The sequence below is a fragment of the Muscardinus avellanarius genome (assembly GCF_963383645.1).
Source record: "Muscardinus avellanarius genome assembly, chromosome: 22".
Classification (NCBI taxonomy): domain Eukaryota; kingdom Metazoa; phylum Chordata; class Mammalia; order Rodentia; family Gliridae; genus Muscardinus; species Muscardinus avellanarius.
In genome coordinates, this window is record NC_137808.1 from 9381635 (window position 1) to 9399694 (window position 18060).

The 18060-nt window shown below is 49.6% G+C and overlaps 1 protein-coding gene across 1 annotated transcript in view; it reads right to left on the reverse strand.

Annotated features, from left to right (window-relative positions):
- The window catches only part of FOXP1 (forkhead box P1), a gene marked incomplete at both ends in the record, with an annotated part of 200234 nt that overhangs the window by 40767 nt on the left and 141407 nt on the right, over positions 1–18060 (reverse strand). The window contains 1 exon segment of the mRNA XM_080718125.1: positions 12595–12699. Coding sequence (XP_080574251.1) covers positions 12595–12699 — 105 coding nt within the window.

Consider the following 18060-nt stretch of genomic DNA (forward strand, 5'->3'; position numbering starts at 1 on the left):
CACCTTACAAGTTGAGAAATGGAGGTTCAGAGACCTCAACAGACTTACCTCAAACCAGGCGGGTAATCAGTACCCCAACTCTCGCAATCACTAGAGAGACGGGGCTGCAGCCCCACCTGTGTCTCTCTGACGACAGCCTTTGCCTCTCGGGGGGTAGACTGCAGCCTGCATTCGAGTGAGCAATTCCCGGTGCAGCACGACTGCAGACCGGGACCCGCGTCCCAAGTCCTCGAGGGACTCCGCGGAGGAAGCGCGCCCACCTCCACCTGCGAGAGGCGTCCCTCGGAAGGAGCTGCCTCTTCTAACAGTCAGCCGGCCGCCAAAACAAGGCAGATGCTACCGAAAGCCCTGGAGAAACCCCTCATGTGCTCTTGGGGTTTCCAAGTCGCCCTGGCCAAGTTGGTAAGAGACCTAAACCGTCAAAAGCGAGACCGAAGCTCGGCCACTGGCTCCCCTCGGTTCTCCTGAGCGGCTCTGGATGGCTGAAACGCGCCGGGGCCCACTGGTCCGCAGAGGTCTGGCTCTGCTTCACTCCGACAGGACAGTCACCTCCCTGGTGTTGTTTCAACACGCAGGTTATTACTGCACGGCTGTTTTTGTGTATAGACGAATAGACTCTTTTGGGTTCCCCGCTACTCCTTATTTTTTCTTCTCTCTCTCTCTTCCTCTCTCCCCATAGCTCCGGCAGTTAATTATGTCATCAAGATAAGAGAAATCAAATGAAACCAGAAGGAAAGCAAAGGACAACAAGAATAAGAAAGATGGAATCTGTCACGAGCTTGAATTATGAATATAATTATGCGTGATTATTTTACACTGCAAAGATGTTCGCTTTTTCTGCACATTTATAACTAATCTAAATAAGTAGCTCGCCGGCAGACAACGTATTTCATGATTTATATAAAATGGTGGAGATAAGGTTCAGGGCTGACGGCAATGTGATTGGGGGATTTTTATCAGCCTCTGCATGAATTACTGTTTGAAAATGCTTATGCCGAGCATTCCATTAATCATTTAATCATCATCCTAGCGGGATGTTTGAACTGATTCCACAAATACCCTTTCATTCCACTACTTCATTATGCTTGCTAATGGATCCAATATATTATATAGATCATAAATTATATCACATCGGCGGTGACCACGCAGGTCGCTCTCTCCCAGCTCCCCGTCGGGCCCACCGAGCCCGGCCAGCGCGGCCGCCAGGACTTCGGGAAGCTCACTTTTAGTCTTGTTTTGTGTATGGTCACTTCCAGCCACATAAAGTGTCCCCTTTATCTCTCCGACATAAAGCCCACACGTGATGTGGATTTTCAATGGTGCCCTCAACCCGCTTCCCAGGAAGGCCCAGACAACGGAAGCCCAGCGATTGTGCTGACAAGAATGGGCCGTCGGCGCGCGTCTGAGGACGGGCACTTGCCTCCGTGGGGGCGTCGCGCTGCTGTGTTTGCGCTTTCGGAGCCATCCAGGTTGTGTGCCGAATGTGGTCGCCAGGCAAGATCCGAGGGGGAAACAGCGTATCGGTCTGTTCTGATCAAAGGGGCTGCTCAAAACTGTCTGGCCTTATTTAACGAAGACGCTGGGGACGGCGCTCCGGAAGGGTGCGGCAAAACTCGGACAATCCTATTCCTTTTGATACATTACGGCGGACACTTTATTTTCCTTCACAGCACCAATAAAATGCAGAGAGCGCGCTAGTGATTAATAGTTAAGAGTGATTAGCTGGCTAGTTAGTGGCGATTAATCCATTAACTCCAGAGCACAGCTCTCATTCAGGCCGTGTCTTTACACGAGGTGCAACGGTGAAACGCAGGGATGATGGACAAGAACTAAATACTTAATGTTGCGCCGATTTGGGCAACTTGAAAAACAACAACAAAAAGAAGGAGGGGGGAGGGAAGGAAGGAAGGGAGGAAGGAAAGGACTTTCTATGCTTCGGGATCCATTAATATTTTAACTAAAAAACCCTAGCCGTCTAAAACATGCGGCGAGCGGAGCAAGGTACAGGTAGGGCCCGTGAGCTTTAATATGAACGCAGCGGATTTCAAATTAGAGATGTTAAGCCGGTCAGACGTGACGAGCTTTGGAATATTTCCTTTTGGTCACACTGCTCGGTGGTTCTTTTCATCCTTTGTTACATTAGGGTTCTTTTTTATAACGACACTGAGAGTCGCAGTGCATAATTAATAGGAAATGAAATATTCAAATAGCCTCTAATGCAGCCACCGAAATGCTGCTGAAAAAAAAATGTTTTAAAAGGAAGGGCTGTGGAAACGTGGCGGCCAGGAGCAGGGAGGGAGGTGACCCATCTCATTTCTCCAGCCCCACGTGGAGGCCAATCTGAGGCCTCCCTGAGATACGGCAAGGACAACAGGCTCCGTCCTCTGGCTCTTTCGGCAGGCTGCCCGTTTCCGTGATTTTAGAACCATCCCAAGTTGAGACATCAAAAAGCAGTGGCGTCTGGACATGAGTTTCAGGTCTCTAAAGAGAAGCAAAGGCAGGCTAAGCTCTGTTGATTTTTATCCCTCTTCAAGGCTATAATATAGTTTGCTTATCTGTAATAGGCAGAATTCTACCTTAAAAAAGCTGAACCTGAGAATATGCCGGGGGGTTTTGTGGGGGGTGTATGCCGTCGTAAGAATAAGCAGAGAATCACACGGTCAAGACACGTCATCGATGGGAAACACAGTTGGAAGGAATGTGACCCTGCTCCAACATCTGCCGAGAGCCGCCCTGGCATCGGGCACAATGTGCCTCTTGTGTGTGTCCATGTGGGAGAAGCGTAGACACCAGGAGATGTCAAAGAGAAAAAAGAAGAAAAAACTTGCAAAAATAAAGCCAGAAAATCAAAAGCAGAAAGAAAAAAGTAGATAGCTTCCCTTCTGCCGTGAGAGACGGGACTGTTTCGACAGCTGAATCCGCCCTTCTCGGAGTCCGCGGCACACATAAAATACGGGTCACAAAAATTAACAAATCATCATAACTGCCTCGCATACCCTGGGCTGGCTGCAGAGAAACAAGCTCGTTCTGGGTTTAGGTCTGTGAGTGTGGGGCTACAACCAAACGCAGGGGAACGTGGGGAAGTGTGGGGCTTCGCGGACAGCTGGTCTCCACAACAACCGAACGCAGGGGGAAGGAGGGGAAAGGCAGCAGGACTTCAGGGTTGAGCCACCACGCGGGACGTGTACAGGGCTGGACGGGACCGCACTGAAATCCAAGGCTGGCGAGCGAGCAAGGCCCGAGCGGGTGCTCTGGGCAGGCGCCCGTGGCTCTGGGCACCCCCTGCGATGCCAAGCGAGACTCTCTCAAGTATGGGAACTCTGAACAAGGCAACTACCCCGTCTTCTCCATTTAAATAAACTAATAATAATTTTAAAAAACCTAATGATACTTCACTTGAGAGTCAGGGCTTTTTATGAAACCTGTTGCCAATATCGGCGCCTGGGAATGATCTCATCTTTCATCCTGGCTAAATTCCAACACACAATTTCATTAACCCAGGTACTGCAGGTGATAAAACTCATTTTTCCCTAAAGAGACAGCTAAAAAGTACCAGTTATACATTTATGAAGTACCAGCAATCAAAATTATGGATTTTCTAAAAGGTTTTTAACTACTTTTATTGAAAGGAAAATCGCTGTCTCAGACTTTTGTGACACTATTGCTCATAATAAATTTTACCATTCAGACACGGCCATAATATGGTAGACACTGTCAATAAAAGTACAAAGCAAAGATGATCCCTGTCTTTGAAGGAATGCCTTCTAATTACGTGCCGGAAATGAGCATGTGAAACCTAAGCTGAAGCTGGCTCTCAACACAGAAGTAGCACCACGGGGCACCCACGGGACGGGGAGCCATGTGCGCTGGATGCTGGCCTGAGCTGACCTTCACAAACGGCTCCGCGCTTTGGGGATAATAAGAAACATGTAAATTTCATTTGCATTCCTAACTAAGATCTATTTTTTTGAGAAAAAAAAATAGTGCTCAAATGTGATTTGCTTTTTTTTTTTTGAGGAAAGGGGTGTGGAGTCCCGTGCCCAGTATCTTTGGCAAACTTGTCTAAACTTTTCTACGGAATATCCTGTGCATCACTAGAGGGCACTGTGGGGTTTAGGCCACTTTGACCTCTTGGCTGGAAAAGGTCTTGAACTTCTGAGCAAGGCCAGAAAGGTTTTTTTTTTGGGGGGGGGGGCATTTTCCCCTCCCCTTGGTAACACCCATTTCCTCCCTCCTTTTTTTTTTGTTTTTCTTCTTTTCTGGTATTGGACATTGAATCCAGGGGCATCTGCTGCTAAACTACAACCCCAGTCTATTCATTTTGGTTTTGAAACAGGGTTTCACTAGGTTGCTGAGAGTCCCCTAAGTTCTTGAGGCTGGAATCTGGAACCCTCTGGTCCCAGCGTACTGGGGCTGTAAGAGTAACCCATGCCCAGCTTCCAGCTTCTCAGGTTTTTTTTAATTGTTCTAAAATAACGGAAAAACGTACTGTAAGTGAAAAAGTCACTTAAAAAAAAGGGCAACAAACAGAACTCACTTCGCAATGCTCGAAGACCCGAGGGGCGGGGTCACCCAGGAGCTGAGGTCAGCACTGTGGAGCTGCGGGGCTCTGGTTCATAGACAGCGCCATGGGCTGGCGGTTCCCTCGGCACGGCACCCAGGCTGCTGTGCTAACCAGAGGTAGTTTCTCTGCAGCAGAAGGCTCAGTTGAGGCGTGCAGGCCCAGAGCCACAAATGGGTCTGCAGCAATTTATGATATCCGGCCCCCTTCGACATGTATTAGCATATACCTGGTTTCTTTAACATACACTTTGTTTTTCCAAAACCACAAACAGCCTTGCTGGAATTTCATGTGGAAGCGCTTAAGGGGTTGAAAGTTAACACCTCTGTGATCCCCGCTGCCTCGCGGAGGCTGCTGAACAAAAGCCCCTTTGTCCAGCCTTTCTCGAAATGTTTTCTTAACATGTTCCAAGTAGTTTTAGGCAGGGAACTAAAGTAAACAAGATGTTACCATGATAAAAACACTTGTGAAAACACTGCCGAGCAGACTTGGTAGTTTCTTTCACAAAAAATGCTTCACAGTTTTGAAAAGTAAAATCAGCAGGAAAAAAATTTTTTAAGCAAATTACCAATGAAACTGTCCTGTAGGGGTCTCCAGCCCAGAACCCTTTGGAAAGGGTCAAAGTTCCATCTCTGGGCATTTTTGTTCAATGTTTCTCTGCGTGGCTCCTACTAGGGCAGACATAAAATTTGTTTTGGCTTTTCTAAATTACCTACATCTGGCTAACATGTAAAGGAATTTGGGGTTTGGTTCTGCATGGACTTTTTCTCCATGAAAAATAACCAAAAGGGAAAAAATTCTTAGATGCAATACTGAGCAAGGGGGCAAATTACACTTTTGTTCTACAAGTGATCACCTGTAGGAAAAATGGAGTGTCTGGGGTGTAGCGGAGTGGCAGAGCTCTCGCCAGGCTGCAAAAGGGCCTGGCTGGCTTGGATGGGAAAAGAAAGAAACCAGGCACAGAGGTGGCACACCTGTCATTCTGGGACGGGGGAGGCTGAGATGGGAGGACCACGGCCTCAAGGCCAGCCTCAGCAACTTAGTGAGATCCTTAGCAAATCAGAGACTTTCACAGTAAAATACGTTTTCAAAAAAAGGACTGAGGGTGTTGCTCAGAGGCAGAATGCCCTTCCAAGTACAATCCCAGTACAAAACAACAATGAGAGGGAGAGAGAGAGAAAGAGAAAGAGAAAAGGAAGGGACAGAGAGATGGAGGGGAGAGGAGAGGAAAGAAAAGAAAAACCAACAATCTAAGGGAGATGGCGCTCTGTTCCCCGAGCGAGCACCCGGTGTTTCTGAAGTTTGATCGGGTCTGATTCACATGCTAAGTTTTAACAGGAAACCGTGGGCAGGCTGAAGCCCCGTGTCCACCCTCACCTTGAAGACCCTCAGAAGAACCCTTCCTGTTTTTAGAGGCAAGAACCCCAGGCCGTGCTCGCACGGTGAGGCCCAGGGAGGACAGAGTGAGTGCCGTGGAGGAGGAGGACGGAGGAGCCAGCAGCACGGCCTCGCCGCCCACGCCGGCCTGGCTTTTGTTTCCCCGATCGATCAGGATGCCCAGCCGGGCAGGGCTCCGTGATTCCATTAGAGTGCTCCCAAGCACCTGCTGCTGTCGGTTAGCTCCAACAGATACAAAAACAGCGGTCACACGCGAGCTCGCTCGAGGTTGGCGGATTAAAAAGAAGAGGAGGAGGAAGCCAAGAAAAAGCCCCACGGTAAAGCTGCACCGTGTCTTGAGAGGGCGCAGGGATGACCTGCAGGGTGCAAGGGGCCGTGCGCGCTGGTTCTGATCAAACCGCGTGGGCAGCGAGACGGACTGGGCTCGTCTCTGCCACTGGGGGATGGTGGCGGCGGTGTCCTGTGGGAGCACCTGCCGAGCCCGCCCGCGAGGCCTCGGGCCTCTGGCTCTCAGCAGCAGCAGTGGGGGTGTTCTCCCTCGGAGAGATGGCGTGCGCCTCGTCACCAGACTGGGGGCCCCTGTCCTCAGGGGTTGGGGCTTCATTGACATGTGGGAAGTTTTGCTTTTTGTTGTTAATGTTGTTTTGCTTTTATGTTTTGATGCTGGGGATTGAACCCAGGGGTGGCTGACCTTTAGGATATGCTTTCTGGCCCTTTTAAAAGAAATTTTAAGACATAGTCTCTGCAGGGCATGGTGGCAACAGGCGGATCGTGCTGGTTCGAAGCCAGCCGCGCTGCCTTAAGAGACCCTGTTTCCAAATAAAAATATAAAAATAGGTCTGGGAGTGTAGCCCGGAGGTAGAAGGGCTTCCAGGAACCCCAGTACCACCAAAATAATAATAATAATAATAATAATAATAATAATAATAATAATAATAATAATATAGTCTCTTTAAGTTGCTGAGGCTGGTCTCGAACCTGGCAATCCTCCTGTCTTGGCCTTCCTGGTACTGGGAAGACTGATCGGCATGTGCCACCATGTATGTCTCCGTGTTTTGGCCCCGGGGGCAGTGACATTTAACTACCATGGAGCCTCAGAAGACCAAAAACTAGCTACCGGGCAGTCATTTTCCATCTATGCACAGAATTCCTCAAAGAGAGTGAGCTTAAGGACAAAGACCAGAGAGTGAGGAAGCCATGGCTGGTGAGTGGACACACAAGGCAGGACGTGGGCACTGGTCCCCCATCAATAGGAATGGACTCCAGGGCTCTGCAAACCCAGACTGAGAGAACCCAGACAGCTGCGTCCAAAGACCACAGAAAAACAGAGGCCAGGTCAGAGGTCAGTGGCGGGTGGGAGGGACGGAGTTGTGCCCCTCCCTCGCCCAGTCCCAGCTGCCTCCTGGCCAAACCTCACAGTACTGACTACCTGGTCCTTTCTGGAAAAACTGAGCCCTGCCAGGCCTGGAGAATGGGACAGAGTGGGACCTTTTGTTTGTTTGTTTGTTTTTACCAGAAATCCATGATTGAAAACATTTTAGCAGCCGGGCGTGGTGGCGCACAACTGTATGAGACAGGATCGCACAGGTTCAAACCAGCCTCAGCTACTTAGTGAGGCTCTCAGCAAGTTAGTGAGACCCTGTTTCCAAATAAAAAATAATATATAGGTCTGGGAGTATAGCTGGGAGGTAGAAAGCTCCTGGGTTCCACTTCCAGTAGAAAGAGAAAGAAAGAAAGAAAAAAAGAAAGAAAGAAAGAAAGAAAGAAAGAAAGAAAGAAAGAAAGAAAGAAAGAGGAAGGAAGGAGGGAGGGAGGGGAAAGGAGGGGGAGGAAGGGAGGGAGGGAGGGAGGGGAAGGAAAGGAAGGAAAAACATTTTAGTGGTAGAGACAAGAGGATCTCAGGTTTGTGGCCTGGTTCAATAACTTAGCAAAAGCCCTCTGCAACTCAGACCCTATTTCAAAATAAGAAATGAAATTGGGCTTGGGGGGTACAATTCAGAGGTGGAATGCCCTAGGTTTAACTCCTGGTAAGCACACACACGTGTGCACACATGTAAGAACAGTCCATCCTGGCCGACCCCACTGATGGTGTACACGGTCACAGCCCTTCTGCGGGGCATTTCAAAGAACCCGCCTTGGAATCCAAGTTTGTAAGAAATGTCATTGTGTCCTGAGCCCCTGACACTTGGCAGGAGACACTTTTAGGCATATAGCCCCCGTCAGAGGCGGGTACATGCACCCACAGGATGAAGTGGCTTTGCTCCCAGCCTGCCTTTCTCCAAAACTTTATGTCTCCCACCTTCAGCAACAAGCAAATCGTCGCCAGGACAGCGGGCGCTGAAGCCGGTGTGTGGACAGAGCCCGCCGCCTCGCTAGCTAGGTGCCCTTAGGAAATCACTTAACCCCTCTGGGCTTCAATTTCCTTGGCTGTATGTTGGTGATGATAACACAGTATTATCACAGTAAGGAGGCTGTGAGGATTAAGTGAGTTCATATATATGAAAGACTTGGACAAGCGCCTGTTGCAGGGTGTTATCTAATTAAAACCTATGGCTGGGCATAGTGACAGGAGGATCACAGGTTCGAGGCTTGCCTCAGCAACTCAATGAGACCCTGTTTCAAAAACAATTATAAAACAGGCCTGGGGATGTGGCTCTAAGTAGAATGCCTCTGGGTTCGATCCTCAGTACCACTACAATAAAATAAAATAAGATAAAAACAAGAAAGAGGTTATAAGCTATTACTAGACGAATAAATCAGGAGCTGAGAGAGGAGAAAAAATGCCCTAAGAAGCAAAATCCTAACAAAGGTGAAGGCAGCGCCTGTTTTGTTAAAAAGGAACGCCATGGAGAATCCAAGAGCAGTCACTTCTTAAAAAAAGGTGGAGGAGATCCATGAAGAGGTGCTTCCAGAACCTTCCAATCCAGCAAACTGAAAAGAGATGCTTGGATTACTGCTTTCTGATAACAGTGGACCGTGGAATGACATCACGGAAGGAAGCCACGAGGTTTTCACTGAAACCACGAGAGGTTCCTTCCACAGTACTGGAGAATGAGGCAGACGCCAGCAAAGTCAACCGTATCTCCCTCCAGGACTGGGTGGAGATGCGGGTCTACAAGATGGTCAACTTATTTCCTGGAGCATTAGGCAAGATCCTGGAACATGAAGATAGCTCTGAGCTAACTATGACGGTCTCAGCCTTAAAATCATGCCACAGAGGAAAGCTGAGACCCCGAGTTGGTCAGATACAGCCAATCTGGGCATAGCTTGAGAGAGCATCAAGAAGACTCTGAGCTCGACACGGCTTGTCCTTGCTGGGCACTCCAGTTCCCTTTCTGGGTTTACATTATCCGTTTAATAACTCCTGGAACCGAGTCTCTGGCCCCGGGGGTTCCCGTGGAGAAAAAGTGATGTAAACCCGAGGGCCGCACTTGATTGGCTCAGAGCCAGAACATGTGACTTGGTCTGGACCAACGAGAGGCTGTCCAGGGCTTGTTCAGAAAAGAGGTGTGGGATTGATCATGCTGGGGCTCCCACACCTGTGCTCCTCAGAGCCACCTGCAAAAGCACTAGAATGGAGGTGACACAGGAAGCCAGAGCCAACAGAAAAGCAATCCTCCGCCAGCACGGCCTGGGCCTCTGGGTCCAGCTCTGCCTCAAGCTGGCTGCACTGCTGGGCCACCTGGTTTACAGATACCGATGAGGACCCCCAACTAATTCTGCCTGCTTTTGCGTCAGCCAAGGTAAGGCAGGTCTGTACAGCTTACAAACAACTCTTCAGAAACACCCAAGTCAGAGGATAAGGGTTGCCAACTGAGACTCCTCATAGCCAACGGGGACCAACCACAAGCCATGGCAGGGTGCTTCCAAGATAAGACCCACACTTTACTGCCCTGGAGGAAAAACAAAATTTAAAAAATATCAAATCAGGGCCCCATGCCAATGATGTATATTAAAAAAAAAAAAGTGTTTCAGCCAGGCATGGTGGCACATACTTGTAATCCCAGTACTTGGGGGGCTGAGACAAGAGGATTGCAGGTTCAAGGCCAACCTCAGCTACTTAGTAAGGCCCTCAGCTCAGTGAGACCCTGTTTCAAAATAAAGAATAAAAAATAGGGCTGGAAGTGTAGCTTGGAAGTAGAATGCCCCTGCATCCAATCCCCAGTAACACACACACACACACACACACACACACACACACACACACACACGCGCGCACACTACACAGTACGTTTTCCTGGTATGGAGGAATGAATTCAGGGACATTCTCCCTTGGAGCTACACCCCAGCCCAATTTTATCTTTAATTTGGAAACAAGGTTCAAGAAGTTGTTGAGGGTCTTGCTAAGTGGCTGAGGCTGGCCTGGGGCCTGCATCCTCCTGTCTCAGCCCCCAAATAGTGTGATTACAGAGTGCACCGCCGTACCTGGCTCATACTCTGCTCTTTTCATTAGTACTGGAAGTTTGGAATAATTATCCTCTCTCCTCTCCCTATGGACAGACAGACATATGGATGGCTAGATATAATAGTTCATGTACCAAATAACCATATGACTTGGGAATTATCAGGGTAAAAAGACTTTGACCATTAAGAAAACTCTTTAAAAGGGTGAAAATGGAACACTAGCGATTCTATCTCCAGGCTCTACAGTGGGAACACACGCTGCCCTTATTGTCAACAACAATTTTAGGCTCGAGGGACTCCGAAAAAGGAAATCATATTTACAAATATTTATTGCCCTTTCTGGATATGAGGAAGATCAGCAAAGGTTGGTACACAAGAAGAAATTGAAACTTAAAAGTGGTTTCTCATCCTATCATCCCAGTTCTTGGGAGGCTTAGACAGGAGGATTGCAGGTATGAGGCCAGCCTCAGCAACTTAGCAAGACCTTGTTCCAAAATTAAAATAATAAAAAAGCCGGCATGGTGGCGCGGGCTTGCTTGTAATCTCCAAACTTGGGAGGCGGAGACAGGAGGATGGCACAGGCTAGAAGCCAGCCTCACTGGCTTTAAGAGACACTGTTTCCAAATAAAAATATAAAAATAGGTCTAGGAGTGTAGCCCGGAGGTAGAAGGGTTTCCAGGAACCCCAGTAGCACCAATATAAATAAATAAAGAATGAATGAATGAATGAATGAATGAATGAATAGGGCTGGTAGTAAGCCAAGCATGGTGGCACATGCTCGTAATACCAGCATTTGGGAGGTTGAGACAAGGAGAATCACAGTTTGAGGACAGCCTCAGCTACTTAGGGAGGCCCTTTGAAACTCAGTGACACCCTGTTTCAAAATTAAGAATAAAATATAGGGCTGGGGGTGTAGCTCGAGCTCAAGGTAGAAAGCCCCTGGGTTCAATCCCCAGTACCACACAAAAGGGGGGACTGGTAGGGTAGCTTGGAGGTAGAAGGTCCCTGGGTTCAGTCTCTAGTACCAAAAAGGGGGGTAAAGCTGAGTGTGGTGGTTCCTGCCTGTAATCCTAGGACCTGCGAGGCTGAGGTAGAAAAATCTCAGGTTCCAGGCCAGCTTCCAGTTTAGTAAGACTCTTATCAAACTACAGAGACCCTGTTTTAAAGTATAAAAAAAAGAAAGGCAGAACACCTCCTGGATGCAAGCCAGCACCACCAAGAAAGGGGGAAAATAAAGAAAAAGAAAAGTAGTCTCTACTCAGCTCCTTTTCTCTCCTTACGTAAATAGTTATGCAAGTGACAGGAGGGGGAGACGAGACTCCAGCGTGAGTGGTTGATACAGACACAAGGCAGAATGGCACGGACATGAATGTTGCTTAATTTAAAATAATGCATCATCGCTATACTTGATATTCAGCAGCCATTTCGGACATCTCTTTTTAAAAAACCTTTTTTCTTTTTTTTTTGGTAGTGGGTAAATTTTCCACAATGTTAATGTTCCCAAAGTGAAATATTCAGGCGGGAAAGCTCTGAAATAGGTTCCTGGGCTTCTGTGCTAATCAAAACACGGTGTTGCCAGAACCAGCTTGCAGGTGGCACTGGTTAGATCTCCCAGGCTGCTTCATTGCGACATTTTGCATCCCCACCCATAAGATAGAGCGACTGTGCTAACCCACAAAGAACACACACAGAATGGGCCCTGCACTGCCGGGGGACGTGGAAGGAGGAATGGACCCCAAGTGGGAGCAAACGGCTGAAACCCCAGTCCGTGGGAGGCCGAGACAGGAGGATCGGCTGGAGGACAGCCTCAGTAATTTAGGGAGACCTTCAGCTATCTGAGTGAGACTCCATTTTTAAATTAAATGTAAGAAAAGGGCTGGGTGTGGTAACTCAGAAGTAGAATGCCCCAGGTTCAATCCCCAGTACCACACACAATAAGTCAGTCAATGAACAAATAGGTAAAGTGTACGGCTTGGAGGCAGTGTCCCTGGATTCAGTCCCTTGTGTCCCCCCAAAGAAAAGGGTCCCAACACAGGTTTGAACCCTCACACACCCAGAGGCGCACACGTTATACTGGTGCACGTATCTGATGATGTCGCAAATATCCAAGTAGCGATGCATCATTCAGCCCGGGGGTCAAGGACTCGACGGCCGCCGTGCCGGTGGGCAGAGGGAGCCGGGGCGGGGGGCCCAGGCGAGCAGGGGCGGGGGGCGAGCCGGGGGGCGCTTACTTGAGGAAGGAGGGGAAGTCCTCGCACACGGCCTCGCAGCCGGGCCACTTGCACACGCCGTGTCCGTACAGCGGGTGGCTGTGGGGGTGCTCCTCGTGCGGCAGGCTGCAAGAGAGGGGGACACAGGTGAGCGCCACGGGAGAGCACGCGCCCCGCCGACTGACGGCGAGCATGACGCCACCGCGCAACGTAACCACGTGCAGGTGCAAGCGCCCGGCCAGCTGAAATGCGCAGGCCTTCAGGACGGGTTCTGGCCTCTACTCTGCACCCCCCACCCCGCCCGCGGTACTGGGGGTGGAGCCAGGGTCATTCTGCCCCCGAGCTACACCTCAGCCCTAATTTTTATTCTTTATTTTGAAATAGGGTCTCACTGAGTTCAGAGGGCCTCACTAAGTAGCTGAGGCTGGCCTCTAACCGTGATCTTCCTGTCTCAGACCCCCAAGTGCTGGGATGACAAGCGTGCGCCACCACCCCTGGCTTGCACCCATCTTTTAAAAGCTACAACTATTTAATCGACATAATGAGAATTATACAATGTGAATGTGATTTCGAGATTTTCTTGCTATGGCCTGCCTGCCTTCTTTCCTTCCTTCCCTCCATCACCCTCCCTCCCTTCTTTTTTTCCTTTCATAGTGGGAACTGGCCCCGGAGCTTTCTACCTCTGAGCTAAAACCCCAGCCCTATTCTGTTTTTCATTCTGAAACACAGCCTTACCACGTGCTTGAGGCTGGTTGCCAACCTGCAACCCTCCTGTCTGGGCCTCCCAAGTACTGAGATTAGGAGTTGTTGAGGCTGACCTTGGACGTGTGATCGTCCTCTTCAGCGTTCCAAGAGTCGGGGTTCAGAAGACACGTGCTAGTGTGCCCAGCTTCTTGTGACATTTTCTCTCTTGAATATTATGTTCTTTTATTTCCCTCCCTACACTGCTTTCACATTATTGTATACGGTTTCCCACATTTTAATTTTATTCAGCAAAGGGTTACTACCAATGACTTGATCTAATTGGGGTGAGGAGATCATGTTGCTAAATTCCCAGCACCTGGAGGTTGAGAGGCCTTGGCAGGGCCAGGAAGGGTTGCCGCCCCGCGAGTTTCCAATCCACGCTGGAGGATCTGGACACGGGCCCCTGATGGTGACACCTAGGTCCTGCTGCCCGTGCCTGGTTAGGGGCCTGTCCCACGGAGGACAAACCGCTTTCTACAAGTGTTTCCTCCCGGCTCACTGCTTCCACACAACTTGTTTTAGAGTCATTTCAAGAACCCTGGCTTCATCCAGGAGAAGTGCCAAACTCAAGCGGACAGTCCTGCCCGGAGCTCAGTAGAGCTTCGCGGGCGGGTTACCCACGTGCCCAGCTTAGCCCACCGCGGGGCCTGGCCCCGAACCTCCGGAGCAGCGACGGGAAGGCACGCCCATGCACGCGTGTGCGCACGCGGCCTCGTGGTCTGTCGCCCCTGGGGTATGTGTTCACATAGGGCGCACATGGGAACACGTGGGTACAGATGCCACTGGTCCCCGACCTGCCCCCTTGCAAGTCCACAGTGGACAGGACCCCTTAAGGTACGAAGCCTTGACAGCCATCACAGGCGCCCACGGAGCTGCACCTCCGCAGAAAAGACCCGGCCCCTACGGCGTTGCGGCGATTTTGCTGTTAATCTAAAACAATTAATAAATGAACGATAAGCTGTTTCACACCCAACTAGTAGCCAGGTGTGGTGACGCATGCTTGTTAGTACATGCAAGCTGAAATGGGAGAGTCACAAGTTTGAGGCCAACCTCGGTAATTTAGTGAGATCCTGTTTTGACTGGGGGTGCAGTTCAGAGGTACAATGTCCCTGGGTTCAACCTTCAGTAACTACCCCTAAAAGGGAAGAAGGGTGCCCTTCTTAAAAAAAAAAAAAAAAAAAAAGCAAAAAGCAGGGAAAGAAGGTAGCAATCATAAGATTTATAAATTAGCCCAAGGACATACTGTAAGCCATTAAAGGGGAAAAATGCCACTGAACCCAAGGGCTGACCCTCGACCCTGTTCCTCTCCAGACTGGTGAATGAATAAAACAGGTAAGAGATAGAAGGAGGCAAGATATAAAAAGAGAATATTTGGAAATTACTGACAACATTGGGAATGATTCCTCAACAGTGCTTGAATTCTCGTATATTCCAAGGGAAGAAAACCATTAAGAAAAACTCTATCAATAGTCTAAGAATGAAAGAAATCCCTATTCTCAGTAATAATTTTCTTTAGCAATTTTCCTAAGATTTAAAAAGTATCCCCATAATTTTATAAGAATAGGTATAAACACATATGCATACATTTGCTTCTATGCATCTATATGTAAATAACAACATACACAGATATTGTGAAAAACTGAGAAAACTCTGAAAAGTTACCCTAAAACACACACTCGCAACAAAGTAAGGCACTAAGGATTATATTATTCTGTAACATTTAATACCATTTTGTAAGTAACTTATGTTATCAACTAGTGTATTTCTTTTTCGTTTTTTATTGGTGCACTGTAGTCACACATCTTAATAGGATAAAAGACGGTGGAGACATGCACGCACACGCCACCCAATCAGCCCTCACCCAACTAGTGTATTTACTGAGGTACCGGGTGTTCCAAGTACCACCTTCCTGTGAAGCCACGGGCATTCCACCTCCAAGAGAAACCCCCAGCCCTTTCTATTTTTTATTTGGAAACAGGGTGCCCCTAAATTGCCAGGGTCGTGCTAAGTTTCTGAGGCTGGCTTCGAACCTGCAACCCTCCCATCTTAGCCTCCCAAACACTGGGGTGACAAGCACTCGCTCCTGTGCCTGGAGCTGCTCGTCGCCAACGACTTCAGCCCGCCGCCATCTTGTCTCCAGCCCTCCTCTCCCTCGCCGGTGGACACCTCGCCCTGCTTCTGCGTTGGTCAGCGGGGACAGAAATCCTATTTCCGGGCCGAGGATCCCAGCGCACGGCCACCGGTTCCGACCAGAAGATGCATTCAGAGACACGGTCCCTCGGATGACGAGGGCCACGGTTCAGAATTCCTCAGGCACGCTCCGCAGCAGCCCCGGGGGAGGCCCTGCGCTTGGCGCCAGCAGAACCTCAACGGTCACACCCCTGGGTGTGCTTCCTGGGTCGGCTGGGAGCGCTCGGCCAGGGAGACCAACCAAGACAGCGACATCGTTCGCTGGAAAACCCAGGACTAGACACCAGAGGTCCATGGTATCTGTTACTCCCCACCAGATTTCTTGGTCAATTTCTTGGTGAAGAACCTAAGGGCTGATTAAAATCCACTCTGGCCAGGCGTGCTGATGCATGCTTGTAATCTCAGTCCGTGGGAGGCTGAGCGGGGAGGATCACAGGCCGGAGGCTAGCCTCAGCAACTTAGAGAGACCGTGTGTCGAAATAAAATAAAAACCAAGGGAATGGAGGCATAGCTTCGAGGTAGAACGTCCCTGGGATCAATCCGCAGCACAAAATGAAACAAACAAACAAAACCCACCTCTGGTGTAACCAACCGGAAGAAAGCTTTACCTGCTATTTTACTGCGCACACCACTGCCACTTGCTCCTCATAGTTAAGAGCAACTACAAACGAGCGTGTGCGCAAACACACAGGACGCGTGCGGCTCTGGCGAGGGCCGCAGGCCTGGCACGGCGACACCGCGCCCTGCTGTGGGGCGGTGGGTGCTGGGCGCTGGCTTCTCAACACCTCGTTTTCTCTACCTTCTCAAGTCTGGGTTTTGTACACATACAACAAGATTATTATGATTGTTATTTTGGTACTGGTGAAATTTAACTCAGGGGCATTCTACCTCTGAGCTACACCCCAGCCCTTTTAATATATATACACTTCTGAAACCGGTCTTGCTAAGTTGCTACGGCCGGCCTCCCACCTGCAATCCTCCTTCTCAGCCTCCTGCAAGCTGGGAGTACAGTGTGAGCACCACCACACCCAGCTGTTTTTGTTTTTTTTTTCTTTTAATTCTTGAAGGCCAAGATTAGAATGATGCAAAGCTGCAGAAGAAAATGTTGGTAAGGTGCTTGCAATTATTTGAATATACAGAAGGCAGATCGTGTGGCAGGGAGAAAAGCCAGGTGATTTAAATATCTCTTGATAATCCTTGATATGTAAAAATTAAATGTATTTTTAACACTAGTACAGCAATAGCACTTCGGATCATCAAGAGGCAGCTTGCCATGGGAAGTAGGGAGACAAAAGTAGGAGACAACAATTTCTGACATCATGCGATACCAATAAATATTCAGCCACGGGGTGACGGCGTCCTTCTCAATTGTACATGTGTATCACGGGACTGGGGCTTGACCCCAAGGGCGTTCTACCCCCAGCCTGATTTAATTTTTATTTGGAAAGAGTGTCTTCCAAAGTTGTTGAGGCTGGCCTCCAACCTGTGATCCTTCTGTCTTAGCCTCCCAAGTACTGGGCTGGCAAGTGTGCATGTTTGAGGCCAGCCTCAGCAATGTAGCGAGACTCTCAGTGGCCTGGCAAGACCCTGTTTCAAAACAAACAACAAAAAAAATTAAAAAGGGCTAGGGGTATAGGTCGGAGGCGGAATACCCCTGGGTTCAATCCCTAGCACCATAATAAAATAAGGATGAGCTGGGCGTAGTGGCACACACCTACAATCCTGGTCCTTGGGAGGCTGGGACAGAAGGATCACAGGTTCAAGGACAGCCTCAGCAAGTAATGAGACCCTCATCCACCTAGCAAGACCCTGTTTCAAAGTAAAAGTGAAACTGGGCTGGGGGTAGCCGGGCGTGGTGTCGCACACTTGTAATCCCTGCGCTTGGGAAGCTGAGACAGGAGGATCGCACAGGTTCGAAGCCAGCCTCAGATGGTTTAAGAGACCCTGTTTCCAAATTAAATATAAAACAGGTTGGGGAGTGACGCCCAAAGTAGAAGGCCCCTGGGTTCCATCCCCAGTACCACCAAAACAAAACAAAACAAAACAAGACAAAATTTGGCTGGGGGTGTAGTCCAGAGGTAGAATGCCCCCCCACACACGGTCCAATCCCCAGAACCAAAGAAAACGAGCCAGCTCTCAGGTCTGCAGCCAAGCCCGGGGTGAGGCCAACGACACCTCCGCCGGTCAGCTGCTGGGCCGCCGTACCCAAGGGTGGGGAGAGGCTTCGGAGAGGACACGGCGGGGCAGTCCAGACCCGCACGCCCGAGCCGTCCTGCCAACCGCAATGCCCGCTTCCTCCCCCGGGCTTATTTGATCGTTTTGAGTCTGCCAGCAACTGCATGGCCCTCACCGCAATCAACCAGAGTGCGCTGCCACCAAGCAGGAAAGAAATCGGAAGCCGACAGTGCCCCCGACTGTGCCGAGGCGCATCCTGGGGGCTCGGCCCTGCGAGTGTCTCCAGAGACCCCGTTACGTCCAACCACCCACACCACAGAAATGGAGCACCGCCTCGCTCTCTTCACGGCTGAACACTGCTCCGTGACGCACGCCCAG